This window comes from Neolamprologus brichardi, chromosome 10 (assembly GCF_056152115.1).
Source record: "Neolamprologus brichardi isolate AB-2024 chromosome 10, ASM5615211v1, whole genome shotgun sequence".
In the NCBI taxonomy this organism is placed as follows: domain Eukaryota; kingdom Metazoa; phylum Chordata; class Actinopteri; order Cichliformes; family Cichlidae; genus Neolamprologus; species Neolamprologus brichardi.
The window spans coordinates 14003506-14020674 of NC_142113.1; the positions used below are offsets into that span (position 1 = coordinate 14003506).

The 17169-nt window shown below is 39.0% G+C and overlaps 1 protein-coding gene across 4 annotated transcripts in view; it reads right to left on the minus strand.

Moving 5' to 3' along the window:
- Positions 1 to 16343, minus strand: part of klhl13 (kelch-like family member 13) — a 59438-nt gene extending 43095 nt beyond the window's left edge. Inside the window, exons 1-2 of one of the 4 annotated variants that reach the window (XM_035912699.2) lie at positions 16280 to 16343; positions 14774 to 14846 (exon numbers count right to left, since the gene is read on the minus strand). In XM_035912699.2, the coding sequence (XP_035768592.1) occupies positions 14774 to 14826 (53 nt within the window). In that variant the 5' untranslated portion in view covers positions 14827 to 14846; positions 16280 to 16343. Of the gene's footprint in view, positions 1 to 6304; positions 7294 to 14773; positions 14847 to 16256 lie in introns of those variants that run through there. The other 3 variants (XM_006802235.3, XM_006802236.2, XM_006802234.3) reach the window with 3 other exon arrangements.
- Positions 16344 to 17169: the final 826 nt, after the last annotated feature.

Genomic DNA, 17169 nt, shown 5'->3' on the forward strand with positions numbered 1-17169 from the left:
TCCGGACAGGTCAGCAATCTGATGCAGGGCTAACACAGAGAGACAGACAACTGAATTCCAACTCAGAACCTTCTTGGTGTGAGGCAACAGTGCTAACCACCGAGCCACCGTGCTGCCGCAGCTAAAAAAAAAAAAGCCCTGTAGCTGGGAAAATGCAACCCAACCTACAGCATCAGCCTAGGCATATGAATGTCTTAATCCCCGCACACACGCGTGCGTCAATTTAGCTGCTGCACATTTCTCAGCATCTCTATGTTTCCCTCAGCAACAACACGCTTTCTTCTTCAACTAATCTGAAAACTCTAGGTGCAGCTTTTGTTTCGCTTCCTGCACCCCACACACACACACACACACACACACACCCGCAAAACAAGAAACAGTGGGGAAGAGAAAAGGAGGAAGTGTTACAGTCTTTAAAATTCTCCTCTCATACCATCTCTTTCCATCAAACAGACCTCGGTGCATCCAAACTGTGACAGCGGGTCTGTTGGATAGACTGCAATAAGAAAATGTGTTCACAGTGAAAACAGAGATTTTAATGAAGTTATTGTGCAGACAATTTTCCCCCTGTTTTTGGTCAAGAGTTACCCTAGAAAAGGAAGAGCTCACTCATTTCTTTTCAGATATCTGTGTCTAGATGTGTCAGACAAATTGCCTTTGCTCTGTTGATTCAGATGAAAATTGGCACTTCCCTAATTAAAACGAAGCCTTCTGAATCAATACTCAATGCACTGGTCACACACTCAACAGTTATCCTTTTAATTGCTGGCAATCACAAATGGAATCCTTATTTAAAATAGTATGTAATTAACCTGTTGGTTTTAATTAAAAACAGAAAAACTAATGAATGCAAAGGAAAATATTAAGCTTTGGGCCCGCTGATATTTTAAGTGGATGGTTGGGGCTCTCTCTGTCTAGGACAAACTATCCATGATCTCCAGATAATTGCCCCAATCGCAGCTAATAATCAGTCTCCATATGCTTTAATGAGCCTGCAATTACACCTTATAATCAAAGAGCACTTTGAGGTCAAGGTTCCATGAATACAACTGAAACTGAACTTTAACTGAATTTCAGGAAAAAAAGGAAAAGAAGAAAAAAGTTTCAGCCTACACTGCAAATTGCTAAGTCAAGAAAGCTTCCCACGGTGTTTGCTCATAGGTGGAACAATCTGTCAGCATGTAACAAATGTTAAATCAACCCAAAGGACGTTGTTAGAGGTAACATGACCCAGCAAGGCCTGCTGTGTGTAAGTCAAAAGAACAACTACAATGCTCTACCCGGGCCACTAACTTGCCCTGGGTAGAACAGTAATTAAGCAGAGGCATAACTTTGCATACAAAGGGGTTTAATCTTTCAATATCTAGAAAGGGACGCATGATTAATTGTAGATCCTGCCACAATTGTATAGGTCAGCAATGTTTATTTCTATTTTTAATTCCCCTGACTGTCCCAATGTGGTATCGCCCCTCTTCCATTAAACCAATTACATCCTTTCAATGTGAAAACTATCCAAGTAGAACAGAATGTACTTGGGAGGGAGTTTTTTCTGGGAGTGAATGGAGAAAACTTGCAGCTCTTATGGAAAAAGAAAAGAAACAAAGGTGCAAATATAGTGACAAAGAGTAAGGTAGCTCTGACTGACCCTCTGACAAGAGTCAAGAATCTGATTTTTCTTTCGGGAATCTATTGTTGGCTCTGCTGGATTTGCTTTCCAATCCAGTCCCTAAACCTGAAATAACACTTTCTTTTTTGCCCAAATGTTCTCTCTGGGCTCGACAGCTGTTCTGATTTTTCTAGTCGTCCTCCCCAGTCTTTAAGGCAAGCTGTACTATTCTTCATTTTACAAGTCCCTGTTTTATTTTTGGGATTATAAAAAGATTTCCCCCTCTTGCTGCACTGTGTTCTGACAGACAGTAGCACTGTGAATCTGATGTTATCCACCTAATACGAGAGTTCAATTTGGTTACTGCAATGCATTTTTTTTTATTCTTGCCAGATTAGATACCTACTTAGAGGTGAACTGTTTGGTGAAAGTACATCCAACTTCATCTTATCTTTGAGTAGGTGTTTGCATGTATGCGTGTGTGTGTGTTAGATGAGCACAGATATGACAGTTTCACCTGACTGAACTCAGTTGATGCTCTGCCAGCCAAACTGCCTGTGCCTCTCCTCTGGCCTTTCAATGAAAATAAATGATCTCTGGGTGGCTGTTTCTTTTTCTACAAAATGGCCACAAGTCAGCAGGAACTTAATGTCCGCTCCAAAGGGAAGGGAAATTAAAAGCTCAGAGACAATTTTCTAAAGTTCTTAATTTATCCACCAGCACAGCAGACGTTAAGCTTCTTTGTGTGTGCAGGTAGATGCATACAGATGAATATCAAAGCCGTGATCCAAGGCTGGCCTTGTTTAAAAGTAGCGGCAGATGTTGATGCCGTGATGACGGGGTTCAATACTACAAGGTTTTTCAAGCAAACTATTAGCAAGCTATTCGATTTGTGCAGGAAGCTGGGAGTGCGCCATAGCATTGCTTGACATGAAGGGAGGCACACCAGTGCTTTTTTAAAAGAATTATCAACTTCTAAAATATTAAATGTGCTCCTCGGCAAAAATAACTTGGCCCACTTTGTGACAAATAAACAGAGCAATAATTAACCGCCTCTTGAGCGAGTCTCTTGTCTTGTTGTTCAGATTCCCATTGCCAATGTCTTGGAAAGCAGTTAGCTAAGGAAGTCTTTGTTCTGTTCTGCAGCCTTGCTGAGCTTTAAGTTGCGTTTTTTTTTTTTAATGCCGTCACCAGCAGCAGACCGAAATTGTTAAAACTGCAGGACAAGAAACTCTCAAGCAGCAGCTGAATGATATCAAGAACTGCCAAACTGTGACCTGGCCGCATGCTGGTAAGGGAAAAAAGGCAAAAAATACAAAAGCTCTGGTTAGCAATTACTAAACTTTCAAAATAAGAGCAAGGGAATTGCCTGCTGGAAAAATTATCGCAGAAGACGCGGTTTAGAGGGGGTAGACAGAACATGAGCCAAGCCAGTATATTAATGATTTCTCACTGATCTCCAAATTTAGCTGCACTTTTAAAGAGGTTTTCAGCATTAGCTAAAAACAGCACTTTCAACTTTTCTGCTGTCACAGGTGTTAAACTCAGTCAGACCTGACTGAGTCCAATTAACACATAAATCACAGTGTGATATATCTGGTGAAACTCTTGAGAATACCGCCACTCTTGATTTATGTATTTTTAACCATAAAAAATGCCTGCGACCAGAGGGAGCTGAAATTCAAAGTCAAAGCAAATGAAAATCTACATCTCTTATTTAGTTTGTCAGCTGTCAAATCAAATATGTGATTATTTTCAGAATATTTGAATATAAAATTTTGATTAAAAAAACAGAACTAAACAAAACAAAGACTGGCAGGAAAAAAAAAACCCTCAAAGTTGGACAAAATTCACAGAAATGGTGATAATTAAAGGGCTATTTACCTCAGAGACAGCAAAATTCATTTCATAGCAGTAGCACTGGGGATTTCAGCAGCAGCAGAAGGCTTTTAGAGCCACACGAGACATGTGGAGCATCTTGATTTGCAAAAATCTGTTAAACAGATTCTCAGGGCTTTCATTTTATGTAAAGCTGTTCAATCTGTATGGAATCTAATGCGGTCACACCACTTACACTGCTACAGCCACAATACAATTTAAAAAAATATACAAAGAAAAATCATCTTGTCTATAAAAAAAACCTTTTAATGAACAGACATCGTGTTCTGTGAGTGCTGGACTTTTAAAAATGGTCCATTTCTGTCATGGAAAAAAAGCAACAGCGATCACTTACAGACTCTTTGAGGGTAAATATTAAGAAGCAATTTGTTTTCCAGACTTTCCAGCATTTTCCCTTAATTGCATTATACTGACAAAGAGTGACGGGAATGTGGGGACAGGGAGAAAGGGTAATGACGTGTTAAAGGTCCCTGACAGGAATCAAACAGGTGTTGGTGCAGTTAAGGCTGCTGGCTCACCGTGATGCCTCTGAGAGGAGATTACAAAAGACAGCAGTCACATATATTAAGTGCTTACTACTGAATCACCGTAAGATGAGGGATGACATTCATTTCAAGGACTTTTTGTGGAAGGAAAGATAAACCCAGTGCTTTTTCTTCACTGAGCTCAAGATTAGTCCACACGCCATGCTGCCAGTGAACCTTAACTATTCTTTTCTGGCATGAAATCTGCACCACAGGCAGTTCACTAGTCCATATATAGATTAGGGAGGTTTCAAAAGAGGTGAGCACATTGTGCAAATATCTTATTTCTTTATACATGATGAGCACTCTATACTCTAAAAGCTCACTCTCCTGTATCCACCCTGCTCGGGATACATATACAGAGATGACTCTTGCAGCAGATGGAATTAGAAATGTCTCTGGAGTCAAACAGAGGGAGGGCCTATAAAGAGTGACTTCTCCCTGCCCATAGCGTAACCTATAATTGGGGGCCCAATATCAGCGCGCCTAAAAACACAGCTTACTATTTACACTTTTTTAAAATAGACGTGTTGTGGTGGGGCAGGGCCACACTTGGCAGCATGAGGTGGATTCTCAAGGCCTGAATATGCTTCACTTGTCAGCGTGTCCACATTATCTCCTATGAACAGAACCCAAACGATGTCTGCAGCCACTTAAGTACACTTGATGTGCTTTTCCTCCAAACGGCATGCTGACGTGCTGGTGAGAAGATCCTCCTCTCGAATTTGCACAATGTCAAGCCTTGGAAATAATGTGAATAGTTAAGCTTCAATGCTTACAATCTCTGACAAGGTCTTGATTAATGCTATGGCAAAAAGGCGTTACCGGCATTCGACCAGAATGCAGAAAAGTCACTTTTAACGCACTGACACAGCAGGTTTTCCTTTTTCCAACAGTGATGCACAAATTCAGCATATCTGCAGACTGAAATCCTTTTTTTGTTTAAATGCTCATTCACTCTTCTCTGTTAATAACTTTTTCCACTTAATTAACTTCTTATTTACAATTAACCATTTACAGCCCATTTACGATAACTGCTTTTATGGGGTCTGTGTCGCAGTTTTAAAGAAATTAAATTAACAAGAAGGTCAGTAGTTTGATCTACAGGCTGTCAGGAAATGAGGAAGCGCCTTTTCCTCTCGGTTGCTACCATCACTGAGATGCCCTTGAACAAGGCCTTTAACACCCAACTGCTCTGCTGGAGATGCTCAATTGCCAATAACTGTGACTGCCGGGCAGGATGTTTAACCTTAACTAGCCTGATGAAATCTAGATTAAATCTATAACTAACAAGTCAATAGTGTCATTAGTGAACTTTTATACGTACAAGATCTCACAATTTAGTCCTCTCCAGGATTCAGGACATACTATCCAGTTTAGGTTTATGCTACACAATAAAAAATGTATTTTGTACATTTGCAGTGTTCATAACTGTGTTTTGAGTATGAACAGTTCTACTGAGGATATTTAAAGGGGAGCCTGACATAAGATAAGTAAAAGCATGGCTTTCTCTTACTGTGCTGCACTAATACAAAAATAAATATTTGAGTAAAACCATCAAAAATAATCTCCTAAGCTTATAAAGATACAAGATTACTGGGAACTGCATGAATCCAATTTTGCAGAAATCCCTCTAAGTAAGCCCAGTTAGCCTCTGAAATTCCCTTTAGGCTTTTCAGTTAGCCAAGGTTGTCTTGAAAACTGTCACTTCCAAAATTGTTCTTACCATCTGTAAACCAACCCCGGTAACGTTCAGAAAGTCAAACAAGACACTTACAGGTAGAGAAAAAAATGTAAAGAGAGATGATGGCAGGGACTGTGTGAACCACTCCAGATCTACCCTTCCCCCTTCCTCCTTCCTGAACAGTAGCAGATGACAATAGCTTCTAAACCAGGGCACGCCAGACATCCTGACAAAGGCAGGCTCCTCCCAAGCTGCTGAGTCCCCGGTTCCCAAATAAACACAGCCACAGGGAGAGGGCAAGAGTCGGGGATGTGGAGCATGCTGTGTCCAGACAAGCAGCAAAATGAGTCCTTTTGCCCGAGAGCAAGGCACTCTCCCAGCGAACCATAAAATTCATCTTGGACAAGGGAAATCTCTTGACACACTACAAGGCTTAATCGCATAATTAAAGCTGCAACAAAAACAACAGTGTCACACTCATTTAAAAAAAATAACATATAATAAAATATTAGAAACTAAGAAGCAAATAACTGCATCTCCATACGCGCTGCTGCAATTGTATATCTTGAATGTTATTCAGCTCTTACTCACATGTAAGCAGGCGAAAGGGGTGAGGACCTGGACGTCTTAAGAACTGGCACTGGGAATTTCCAGCTGACAGGAGAACCGCTTTTCCATTTCAACGGCATGTTGTTGTCACCAGAATGGTGCTACAGCAATACCAACAGCAAAGACCATTTCCATGAAAAGGTTTCCAATGCAGTCTTCCATCCCACTCTGCCCACACCATTTAAGGGGGAGGGAGAGCAGCAGCGGCACCAGCAGCTACAGAAATACACTGGTAAAGGCAGTGCGGGCTACAGTCGGGGTTGTGACTTTAGCGGCAGCACTGAGAAGCCAATAGATTGCATCCACCACGACTACTTGCCCTGCTGCATTCACAGTTGTCTCGTGGTAGGAGGGGGAAGAAGCCCTGCCTTCTCATCACCCTTTCAGGGTAGTGAATAGCCCAGTAGCTAAGCAACAGTGCCACCTTGTTAGATGAGCTGTGATTACAGCTCTTGGCTTTCGGTGCAAATACAAGGATGGTAGATTAAGAAAAATATATATACAAGTCAATTTAAAAAAACAAACAAAAAAAACAACAACCAAAGGATCCAGTCTCAAGAGATGGGCATGTCACTGATTAAACTATATAGTTCTATATACTAGGTACTGGACATGGGCCACTATATTCATATTCCCATCGCCTTTTAAATTAACAGTACAGAAAGAGCGCAAATTGATCAAAATTTTAACTACACTACCTGAACTGTTCCACTTTACCAAACCTAAGCATGTAGGGATTTGGAGTCAACTGTAATTTGATGTTCTCTTCCTCTTAAATTATCCCCCAGACAAAACTGATTGGAAGGCGATTGGCGGTGCAGTTGGATAATGACCTAAAACCATGGAAGCAACCCAAGAGCTTATTAAGGCAAAGGAGTGGAATGCTTTTAAATGGACAAGCCAATCACCTAACTTCAAACCAACTAAGCCCACCTTTCCCTTACTGAAAGAAATAAAACTGAAGGCACAAACAAGACCCACAAACAAGCAGGTACTGGTGCTAGATGCAGTGAAGGCAGGGCAATGCATTCCACAGGAAGAAACATCATTTGGTAAGATGCTCTGACTCAAGACTTCAGACAGTCAATAACTGCAAAGGATTTGCATCCAAAAGTTAAAGTCAGCCCAAATTTACAATTAGATATATATAGATGCATAAATATTTATATATTTATAATTAAGGATATTATATTACTGTCCTAGTATTTATGAGCCAGACTATAAGGAGTCCCAGTAGGCTTTGCTTTAGGTCACAATACCTTTGAGATACAATGCAACACCTTTTACAATCCATCTGAATAATAGATCAGATGATCGAACACATCGACAGCTGAGATTTACACTGATGTTATAGAATATTACGTTACGGACTTCAGCCAGCTTTTTAGCTATAGCATAATTTTCTATCTCTGCAATTAACTAGAGGAGCTGATACACCAAGCCTAAAAACTGCTGCTCAGGCTGTACGGGTCAGACTGTGGTCACGAGAAGACAGAGTTGTCACTGTGATTGTGGCTGTGGCCATGGCTGTGCTTTGGACACGGGCATGATTAAAAGGCTTTGACACATTGGTTTCTGCTGCGAACTGAAATGGCTGTGCATACTGCAGGTTCTGAACTCTTGTGCTGCGTGGGTAAGTCATTTGTCTTACCTACGCTTTCTTGGCTGGAAGGTCATAGAAACAGTGCAGAGTAGTTACAGCACACCTAGACATATCCTCAGCGCCACAGATTGGCTGATAAATGCAACCACAGTTTATGCTATGCCTGCTTCCACAGTCAGAAAGGGCAGATCCATCTAAAGGCTATGCACAGTTATACATATGCAACAGGGCTGCCCTTGAAAGTTAACACTTCATTTAATGAAGCATTTAATAAACATATCTAATTTGATTAACATTCCCCAACTCAAATCAATTATTTATCTACCAGACAACAAGGGCTGTGAAAACTAGGAAAACTAGGAAAACTGACCAAAAGTCACTCTTATTTGGAAAACACACACACAAATATTTTAAATATCTGCACACATTATATGGGCACATTATGTCCACAAAACAAAACAATAGAACTAACCTGAACAGGTACATGTATTTCAACATAAACATGCCATTTACAAGCCCTACATTACCACATATTACAAAAAATAAATAAATAAATAAATAATAATTTGCTTTTATTACAAAGAATGGACATTCGACACCCTTTGCGAGGTCTGCTGTGGCAAAACATGGAAGATAAATCGTTTGCTCAACATGTAAATGGGAAATAATCAAACCAGCAGGGGGCTTAGGTCCACAAAGCTTTGATCATCATCCTGTTCTCTATTCAGTATCTAGCCAGTTAAGGCTCCACGATTTGATGTCTGCTGACAAAAATCTATTTTACCAAACAGGAGTCAGAATGTAAATCATTATCTGGAGCCAAGATGGGGTTTCATCTTTCTACCATTATTATCATACGACTGTTTTAGAAATTATTCCAGGCGTAAGCTTACCCCCTACGGAGCCCGAGCAATCTGAAAATTTTGTATTTAACAGCTGTTGTTCAGACAAAACAAAAAAACAGTTTCATGTATTTTTTTATCGCACTGTTATTGCCTGTTTTAGTTTTTTGTTTTTTTAAATGGTACACATAATAAAATAAATAAAGCCACATTTACTTGGCCACTTATGTTCCCTGCTTGTGGCAAACTAACAGTGAAAATGTACACCTGTATTTTCATCTACACTATAGTTACTGGGTAACCGCACACCCTTGTCTCCCCCTGGAAATGTAACTACATGGCTGTGATTGACCTCATCAGTATAATCCTTTCTTCTTATTTCTTCCAACTCCTGTTTCTGCCATGATTTTTTATTTTTTTTTGAATGGACTAGATCAACTTAAACAGAAACTTGATTGCAAACCAGTGTTTTGGAGGCGAAGCTGCAGTACAACAGAGACACAACACGCACAAGCATAAATTTTGGCAACGTCACCAGCCCTGTGCGTGGACTACAAAATAGGCTCTACACAGATTCGACTCACACAAGTCATAATTAGTCTTAAATCCTTCACCACTCTCTGTGTATCTGAGGTCTGAGTGAGACGTCCACCTAAGACCTTTGCCATATATGAATATGGAGAATTCAAAACACTTAGCATTACATTGTGATTCTTCTAACTTTTTATTTGCCAGAGACTGCGAAAAGCACTGAGAGCCAACCAGAGGCCAATTCCAAAACACTGTTTTTGTGTGTTAATTAAACTGCAAATCGGTTATATCAGATAGACTTCTTGGATCATTGCAAAAAAAAAGAAAAAAAATTAAAACATAATATGTCTATGTATGTAATATCTACTTCTTTAAAAATACAACAGTAGCAGCATTTCAAAATAAATCTTTCTTCTCTGTGTTATTTTTGTCTAACCTCAACTCACCATCAGACTGCTGCAGTTTCAAGTGGCCAAGAGTGCACTGTCCAGCTATTACAGGAAAGGCTTCATGTGAAGTGTTCAAGCATAAACTCTTTCTGGTGGCTGATTTTGTGACAAAGTCCCTCTCAGAAAAGATGAATATTTGTCCACTTAATCTGTTCTTGTGTCAAATTTCAGCTATGCTGCATGTGTGTGCAAGCACCCCCATCTGTAGTGGATATTCCTGCATATGACATACAAACCCAGCACTAGCCAAACAATAACATCTTTAAATAGTCTTCTCTCCTCTTGCATTCTGAAATACATATAACGGTCATGACCCTTTTCCTCCTCTCTTCTTCTCTTCAACTGGCGGTGCCATCTGTATTACAACCCCCGTCATCACACCTTACGCTGTAACTGGCAGAATGACCTTGCGTCTTAACCAAGGGCAGCAGTCATCGTGCCGCTTCTGTCAAAGCCTGAAGGCTCAGTGCTACACCCATTATTCACAGTCCTATTCTATCACTCTCCTCCAACAACTGCAAACCCCCACATAATAGAGCTGTCCATGTCAAATGGCAGCAATACAATAATTCCACACCAGTGTAAAGATTTTATTTTACATGAATGAACTGTGAACAGCAAGGCTTCTATGCTAAATACAATTTGATTATTATCCAAAAGCAATTAACCATAGGAGAAGTGAAGTGATGGTGTTTTTAAGCTTCTTTCATTTATTAAACAGGCTTTTCTAAATGTGTTACTGATAGCTTATGCCGTGGAGAGACAGTCAGCACTCCGCCTTAACTTTACACTCACAACTGTGTTCTCCAACTGCCCATCCATTTGGTGGTGTGTCTCATCCACCTCCACACAGTCTCAGTTCTGTTTTCGAGCGCCTTTTACAGACCATAGCTGTCCAAAGGGAGTTTAACCTACTCAAATTTAACTTAATTTTAATCAAAGAAGTCACGGTTGAGAAACTGGCTGTCTGAACTGGCAGGATTACAAAAAATAAACAACCTCAAATAAATATGAGGAATTAAATTAATCTAATTCCAGCTAAAAGTAACACCAAGGCTGCAGCCAAAGCCAAGGAGGAAGGCTGGGAAAAAATGTCTGCTGTGTAAATTAATAGGCTTATCAGCATCACCGCCCCATTATTAAAGCAAAGCATATCTGATTAGAACTATAATTATGCGTTCCATTTAAATTTTGTGTTGCTTAGATGCAATCTTATGGCATGTACGACTACTTCACCCTTTTCTTTCAGGTGTGACCCTGCCAATGTTAAACTGTCTTGAAAGCAATTAAAGATCAAATATAAGCATGCTTACAAATCTTACACAAGCTCAACAAGTATTCAAAGCTTCTTCAGTGCTAAACGAAGGCTTTAGGAACAATAAAATACATCTGAAATTGTTTGCTACAGGCTAGAATAAAAAACAACGAGGCAAAGGAAAATGTTCTCTCTCCAGAGAATCAATATTGTTATTGATGTTTTGGAAAGACAAAGGGTTTAGATGCTCTATTAAAAAGACTAGATGCTCTCTCTAGATGCTATCTACACATCAAACTATTTTTGTTAAAAGTGGTTGACCAGTGAACCAGGCCTTTAAATGCAAACATCTGTTACCTGGAAAATAACCAGCTCTGAAGCTTTTTAGAGATACAATTGAAATTACCACGACTCAGTTGGCTCACTTAAACTTTGTTTTTGTAGCATACATTATTCAGGAAGTTAAAATTACCTGGATAAGTTATTTTTATCGATAGTGTAATGCTGGTGCTAAGACACCAAAGATGATCAATTTTCAATTTCAATAAAAGTGGAAATAATAATAATACTTGGGTTGTATTATTGTAGGGTCTTTAACTTGCAATATAAAGCACCTGTTGTTATGATTTGGTGCTATATAAAAAACATTTCATTGAATTTAATTGAAATTGAGTTGAATTGAATCAGATAAAAATGTGGGGGTTGTATCAGGCAGAGCATCCAGCCTAAAATGTGTGCCAAATCAAACATGTGGTGTGGTGAACCAGGGCTCGCAAAATTTCAAAATCCCTAGTAGCCCTTCGGGCAAAGACTCTTCAATTTTTGGTAGCCCAAAATAAATTTAAGTAGCCCGAATAAAAAAGAGAGCAATTTTTTGATTGATGTTTTGTTTCCTGTTTTGTTTCTGTTACAATATTATACATTAAAGTATAATATTGTAACGGAAACAAAACATTAATCAAAAAAATTGTTGAAACACAAATTACAACATTGTATAAAAATTACAATCATCAACTCAAATACTTGGTTCTAATTGAACAGAAATTTCTATGAACTTGTAAGAACTGTGTAGAACATGAATCAGTCTGTGTCAGATCCTGAATTTGAAATTTCCACTGAAGTCACGGGTAAGAGGCAAGTGGAACCAAGATCGTGGCCATTTGCTTTTTGAAGTTTGCAAAGACTGCTAAATTGTGCCAGTGGTAGTTCACTCTTTGCAACATAGTACGCTGTTCTAAACAGATTTCTCAGGTTTATTTTTAGTATGTTATTTGCAATTGGTGTTTGTTCTGGGAAAGATATTGCAGACTGAGCAATAATGCATTTCTTGCATTTCTCATGGGTTCTAATGGGGGCCTTTCTTAAAATGACTGGTCCCAGTAACAAAGGCACTTGTCGACTCAGAAATCGAGGGAAAACCAACAACACACCCGGCAGAACATTATGTTATTTACACGGGTGCACATAAGTGGTTCGCATGTGCGCATTCTCTGTCAAAATAAAAGACGCGCACCAGATAAGAAGTTGCAACGCGCGTTTGCATACATATAAAAGGAACTGTTTTTGTCCGCTAGAGTGGGATTTTCACAGCACATTCTGCACCAAATCTCTGTGCGTTCATCATTTGTTTGAAGCCAGCTCACCTCCTGCAACCACTTTTCCGAAAATACGCGCTTCTTTTGCGGTTCGGACATTTCTTTGGAGGTGGAGGAACACCAAAGTAATTGCTTAAAGGAGCTTCTTCGACATCTTTAACAGTTCTAAACAAATGTCTGTCCTCCTCCAGAAAATCTTATGTACGCAAACACGCGTTGACACTTATCTTGTGCGCATTTTTTTATTTTGACAGCGAATGCACACCTGCGGACCACTTATGTGCAGCCCTGGTTATTATTTAGCTCGTCATATTGCAGCCACAGAAATTCTTTTGTCCATGAAACCATAAAGCTGCACTTTCTTTTTGCCTTATAGTCTGATTTGTCATAACTTTTCCGTTTTGTGGTAAGCTTTTCTTTGGCTGTCCCTTCTTCACCCTGACCTGTCTTATTTGGCTCAGCAGAACTAAAATATATATCCTGCTGCTTTTACACAGGCACTCACATAACGCTCAGCGATTCTCTGCGCGATCAACCTCTCACATGTTTAAGCTTCCTGCGGGAGATTTCACTTGTCATGTTTGCATAGTAAGCTAACGATTGATAAGATGATGTCAGAGGAATTGGTGCGAAAATGATCATCACTCACCAATCAGTGCTGTCGCTCTCTATACACAGTTCGCGCGATTGCAAAGTGAAAGCAAAAAACAAGCGCAAATTCAAACGCGATTTCAATATGTCACATATTGACAGTGGCTCACCGATGCCAATGACATAAATACCCAGCTACATTTCCGAAAGAATGCAAAAGCATTGACATATATTTTTCCTTCCTATGACAGTCCGACGGGCAGGGCAGAGATGGATTTTGTAGCCCGACTGGCAAAATCGCTAGCCCGGGACGTCGGGCTAGCGATTTTCCGAGCCCTGTGAACCCTCGGGAAATAAGGGTCCAGCTGAAAGTACCTTCTTCTTCTATACCTGCTATGAAATTGTTGTCTTCTATCAGTGATCTCAACAGAAACTTGCACATCTTAATTCTATTAGTACCACATCAAAGAGCTGTAACAGTTATGAAACTGAGAGTGAAACCGCAACACAAATACCAACAGTTTTGGTGCGCAGTTTGACTTCCTTATCTCTTCATCTATCGCTTTTGCTTAAAGTGAAAGTTATAAGCTACAAAGGCAAAAGACGAACAGTTGTGGATCTACAAAAAGCTCAGACTTCTTATATAAATCTTTTTAACACCTATCCAGTCAAGTCAGTAGGTATTGTGCCATCTTAATCCAACAACAGTGGAAGAAGCTAAAATGAGGACAAAAGACTAATTCTGTGGTCTCTGCATGCATGAGTGTCACTATTGATTTTGAAATAGTTATGCCCGTCTCAAACTTTAAGTTCCGCCAGGAACCAAAAACAGAGGGCACCATCCACCACAGTTATACCCAGTGTTGGTCCATATTAAGTCACATCACGTTGAGTCAAATGACTCAGCTTGATGAGTCATTTGACTCAACTTGATGGGGGTAAAAAACAAAAACAAAAAACAAAGACAAAACAAAACAAACAAACAAAGAAACTGTTTGTTTTCAATTATTACCAAGTCCAGTTATAAATGCCATTAAAATCCAATTTGAGTATATATAGGAAAGTATGAAATAACTATGAGTATGTGAAAATACTGTTTGTTTAGTGAGAAATAAGCCACTATTACACACAGGCTACTCAGGCAAGATGTAAAAGGTGACGTACTGGAGAACAAAATAGTATATTAGAGTCACTGGAGAGGCTCAAAGGTTTTAGCAGTATTTTTCAGTCCTGGCCCATGTATACTAATGCATTAATACTTTAATTCCTTAACATGTAATAAATACTACTTAATTAACACCAGGTAGAAGCCATTCCTATCCAGAATTTACACCAAGCATTACCTACAGTTTAAAAATGGCCCACCATCAATTCTCTATTGGAAGACGCTTTTTTAAAAAACGACTAATTTTGGCTGGTTACATTTAATATTATTCTAAGAGAAGGAAAAGGAAATCTTAAACATTGCTTACACCGTATGTTAAACATTCCTTAATTTTTGGTAAGTTTTGTGAGCAAAATATGAAATTCATAGGCATATTAATAAAAAAAATAATGCAAGATGAGGCCGTCTGCATTACCATACCTATCGTGCAGTCCGACGGGCATCGTCTCCCCTCTGTGTATAGGGTGCTCCATACCCTCGCCAAAAACCACACCTCAAAAGCAAAATATTTGTGTTAAAACCCTTCTCCAAGAAGCACACATTCAATTGAACTCCAGAAAATGCCGTAATAGTTTTTTTAATTAGGTGATTTTTAATTCAGCACTTTAAGGACAGTTTTGACAGTATTAACAGCATGTTTAAACTGAACTTACGTTATCATGTTTTAAAGTTTGCACACTTTAACGAGCCAGTATAAGAAAGCTTATCCAGCAAAGCATTGATCTTTTCTTAATCCACTTTACCCCATGTCAGCTGACACAAACATTCAGTTACATGGCAATACACCATCTGAACGCTTATTCTCCTCAACTGAGATGTACCACACACACAGAAATCCTTCATATAGTTTCACCTTAGACGATATTAAACTTACATTAACATCTTAAATAATTGGTAGTAACAAAGTGCGTGCGCATGCATGTTACTTTGTAGCTGAAAGCTGAAATAGATTGACAGAAGGGTGAATGGGTGTTTCTTTGACCCCATCCGCTGCTAAAATGTTACAGTTACATCACAACTTGTTGCTTTACACTGAACTGGGCTAATTAATGCTAAATATAGCTCCAGTCTATGTTACTTGAGAGAACAATCTTCGTGCTCGTTTAAAATACAGCAGCATCACCTTTAAAATAAGAAAAGATGAGCAAACTGTCATCGCGACTGTTTCAAAAGCTTAGCTCAAAAGTTTTTGATTTTTGAGAAGTTTTCCTAACACTTTGATTCCCTCTGTTTAAGAATTAATTTAGTGACAGGGTTTAATTTGGGACGAACGTTTGTCACCACAAAGTGCCGAGCTGTCGGAGAGACGTGTGGAGAAGGAGAGGTTAGTCCTTTTAAAGCTCAAGGTTTGATATCGTGATGTATGGGAGAGAAACTAAGACTGACTTTGTTCCTAGCAAAGGCTTCAGGCTCCTATCTTTAAACACGTCTGTCTCCATTAGCCGGACTGCGACAGCTGTTCAGACTTAACAGACAAGGCAACCAAATGGGAGCTTTGCTCATTTTCTGGCCATGTTTGACTCCATACTGTCGGTACACCTCCGGTGGGAACAGGCTAATGCTAACTAGCTAGGCTAACCCTATCGTTAACATTTGCTAGCTTAAAATAACATCAAATCACGACAGTCGACTTTGTGGTTGTCGCGTAACTTTCTCTTAAGCAATCTTCCCTTAGCGACATTAGCTTAACCAGTGACGGCGCAAAGGACTGTGGTCCTAATATAAGTTAGTTGGTTTAGTTATTAGTTGGTCTGGTTGGTTGGTTGATCTACCACCACCAACAGATGCCTATGGCTAACTGACAACCCGGTATGTGTTGAGCTTAATATACTACGTATAACATATTCATTAATGTAGGCAGCTTAACTATACTCTGCAAAGTTTTAAAAAGCATATTCCATACCTTCCACAACGATATAGCGTTACCTTGCGTCCTTGTTTTCCTTCCAAGCCCTCAAATCCACTTATACCCCTGAAGCCTCCTTCCTAGTTTTATCCAATGCAGTTGTAGCTTACTAGGAAAGCCGGAGTATCCACACTTTCCATTGGCGGAAGAGTATGGCAATCTTCTCTCATTGGCTTAAAACTTCCGTTACTAAATAATGGTTTTAAGACAGCTTTTTTTACTTGAAGCACCTGGACACTGGATAATACTTTGTGAGGTGAACCATAGGCTTCCATTTAAAAACATTCGTGAGCTATATTCATAATGAAAAGTATCACATGTTGGAAATTAGTGAGACAGGGACGCACATAAACTATGATAATTAGGTTGGTTATTTATTTATTTATTTATTTATTTATTTATTTATTTATTTTTACAAAAGCAGAAGTCTGAATTTGGAGTTTGAATATTGTGGTAAATCAAGTGGAAATTTCAAGATGAGCTAATGTGAGAGGCTAATGTTGTTGAAATATGGGAGTGATTTGTTTTTTCACAGGTACAGCAGAGATCGGTGTTCCTGCTGCCCAATGACATTCCAGCTCAAACAGCAAAAATTAAAAGGACTCTCACAAATAAATAAGACAACACATACCTCATTTATCCCAAAGGTCAGGAATTTCTTTTTTTACACCATGTAAAATTAACTAGAAAAAAACCCCAAATAAATATGTTAAATAAAATTAAATAAAATATAACAACAATACATAAAAAATATTTTAATTCGTTTTTACTAATGAAAAAAGTAAAAGATGGATCAATTCTGCAATGAAAATGACCAAATAGACAAACAATAGCCACATTTGCTCACAGTATGTAAATAATTTTAAAAGACATAAATGTCTTTTTGAATGACCTGTAAAATATGTTTGTT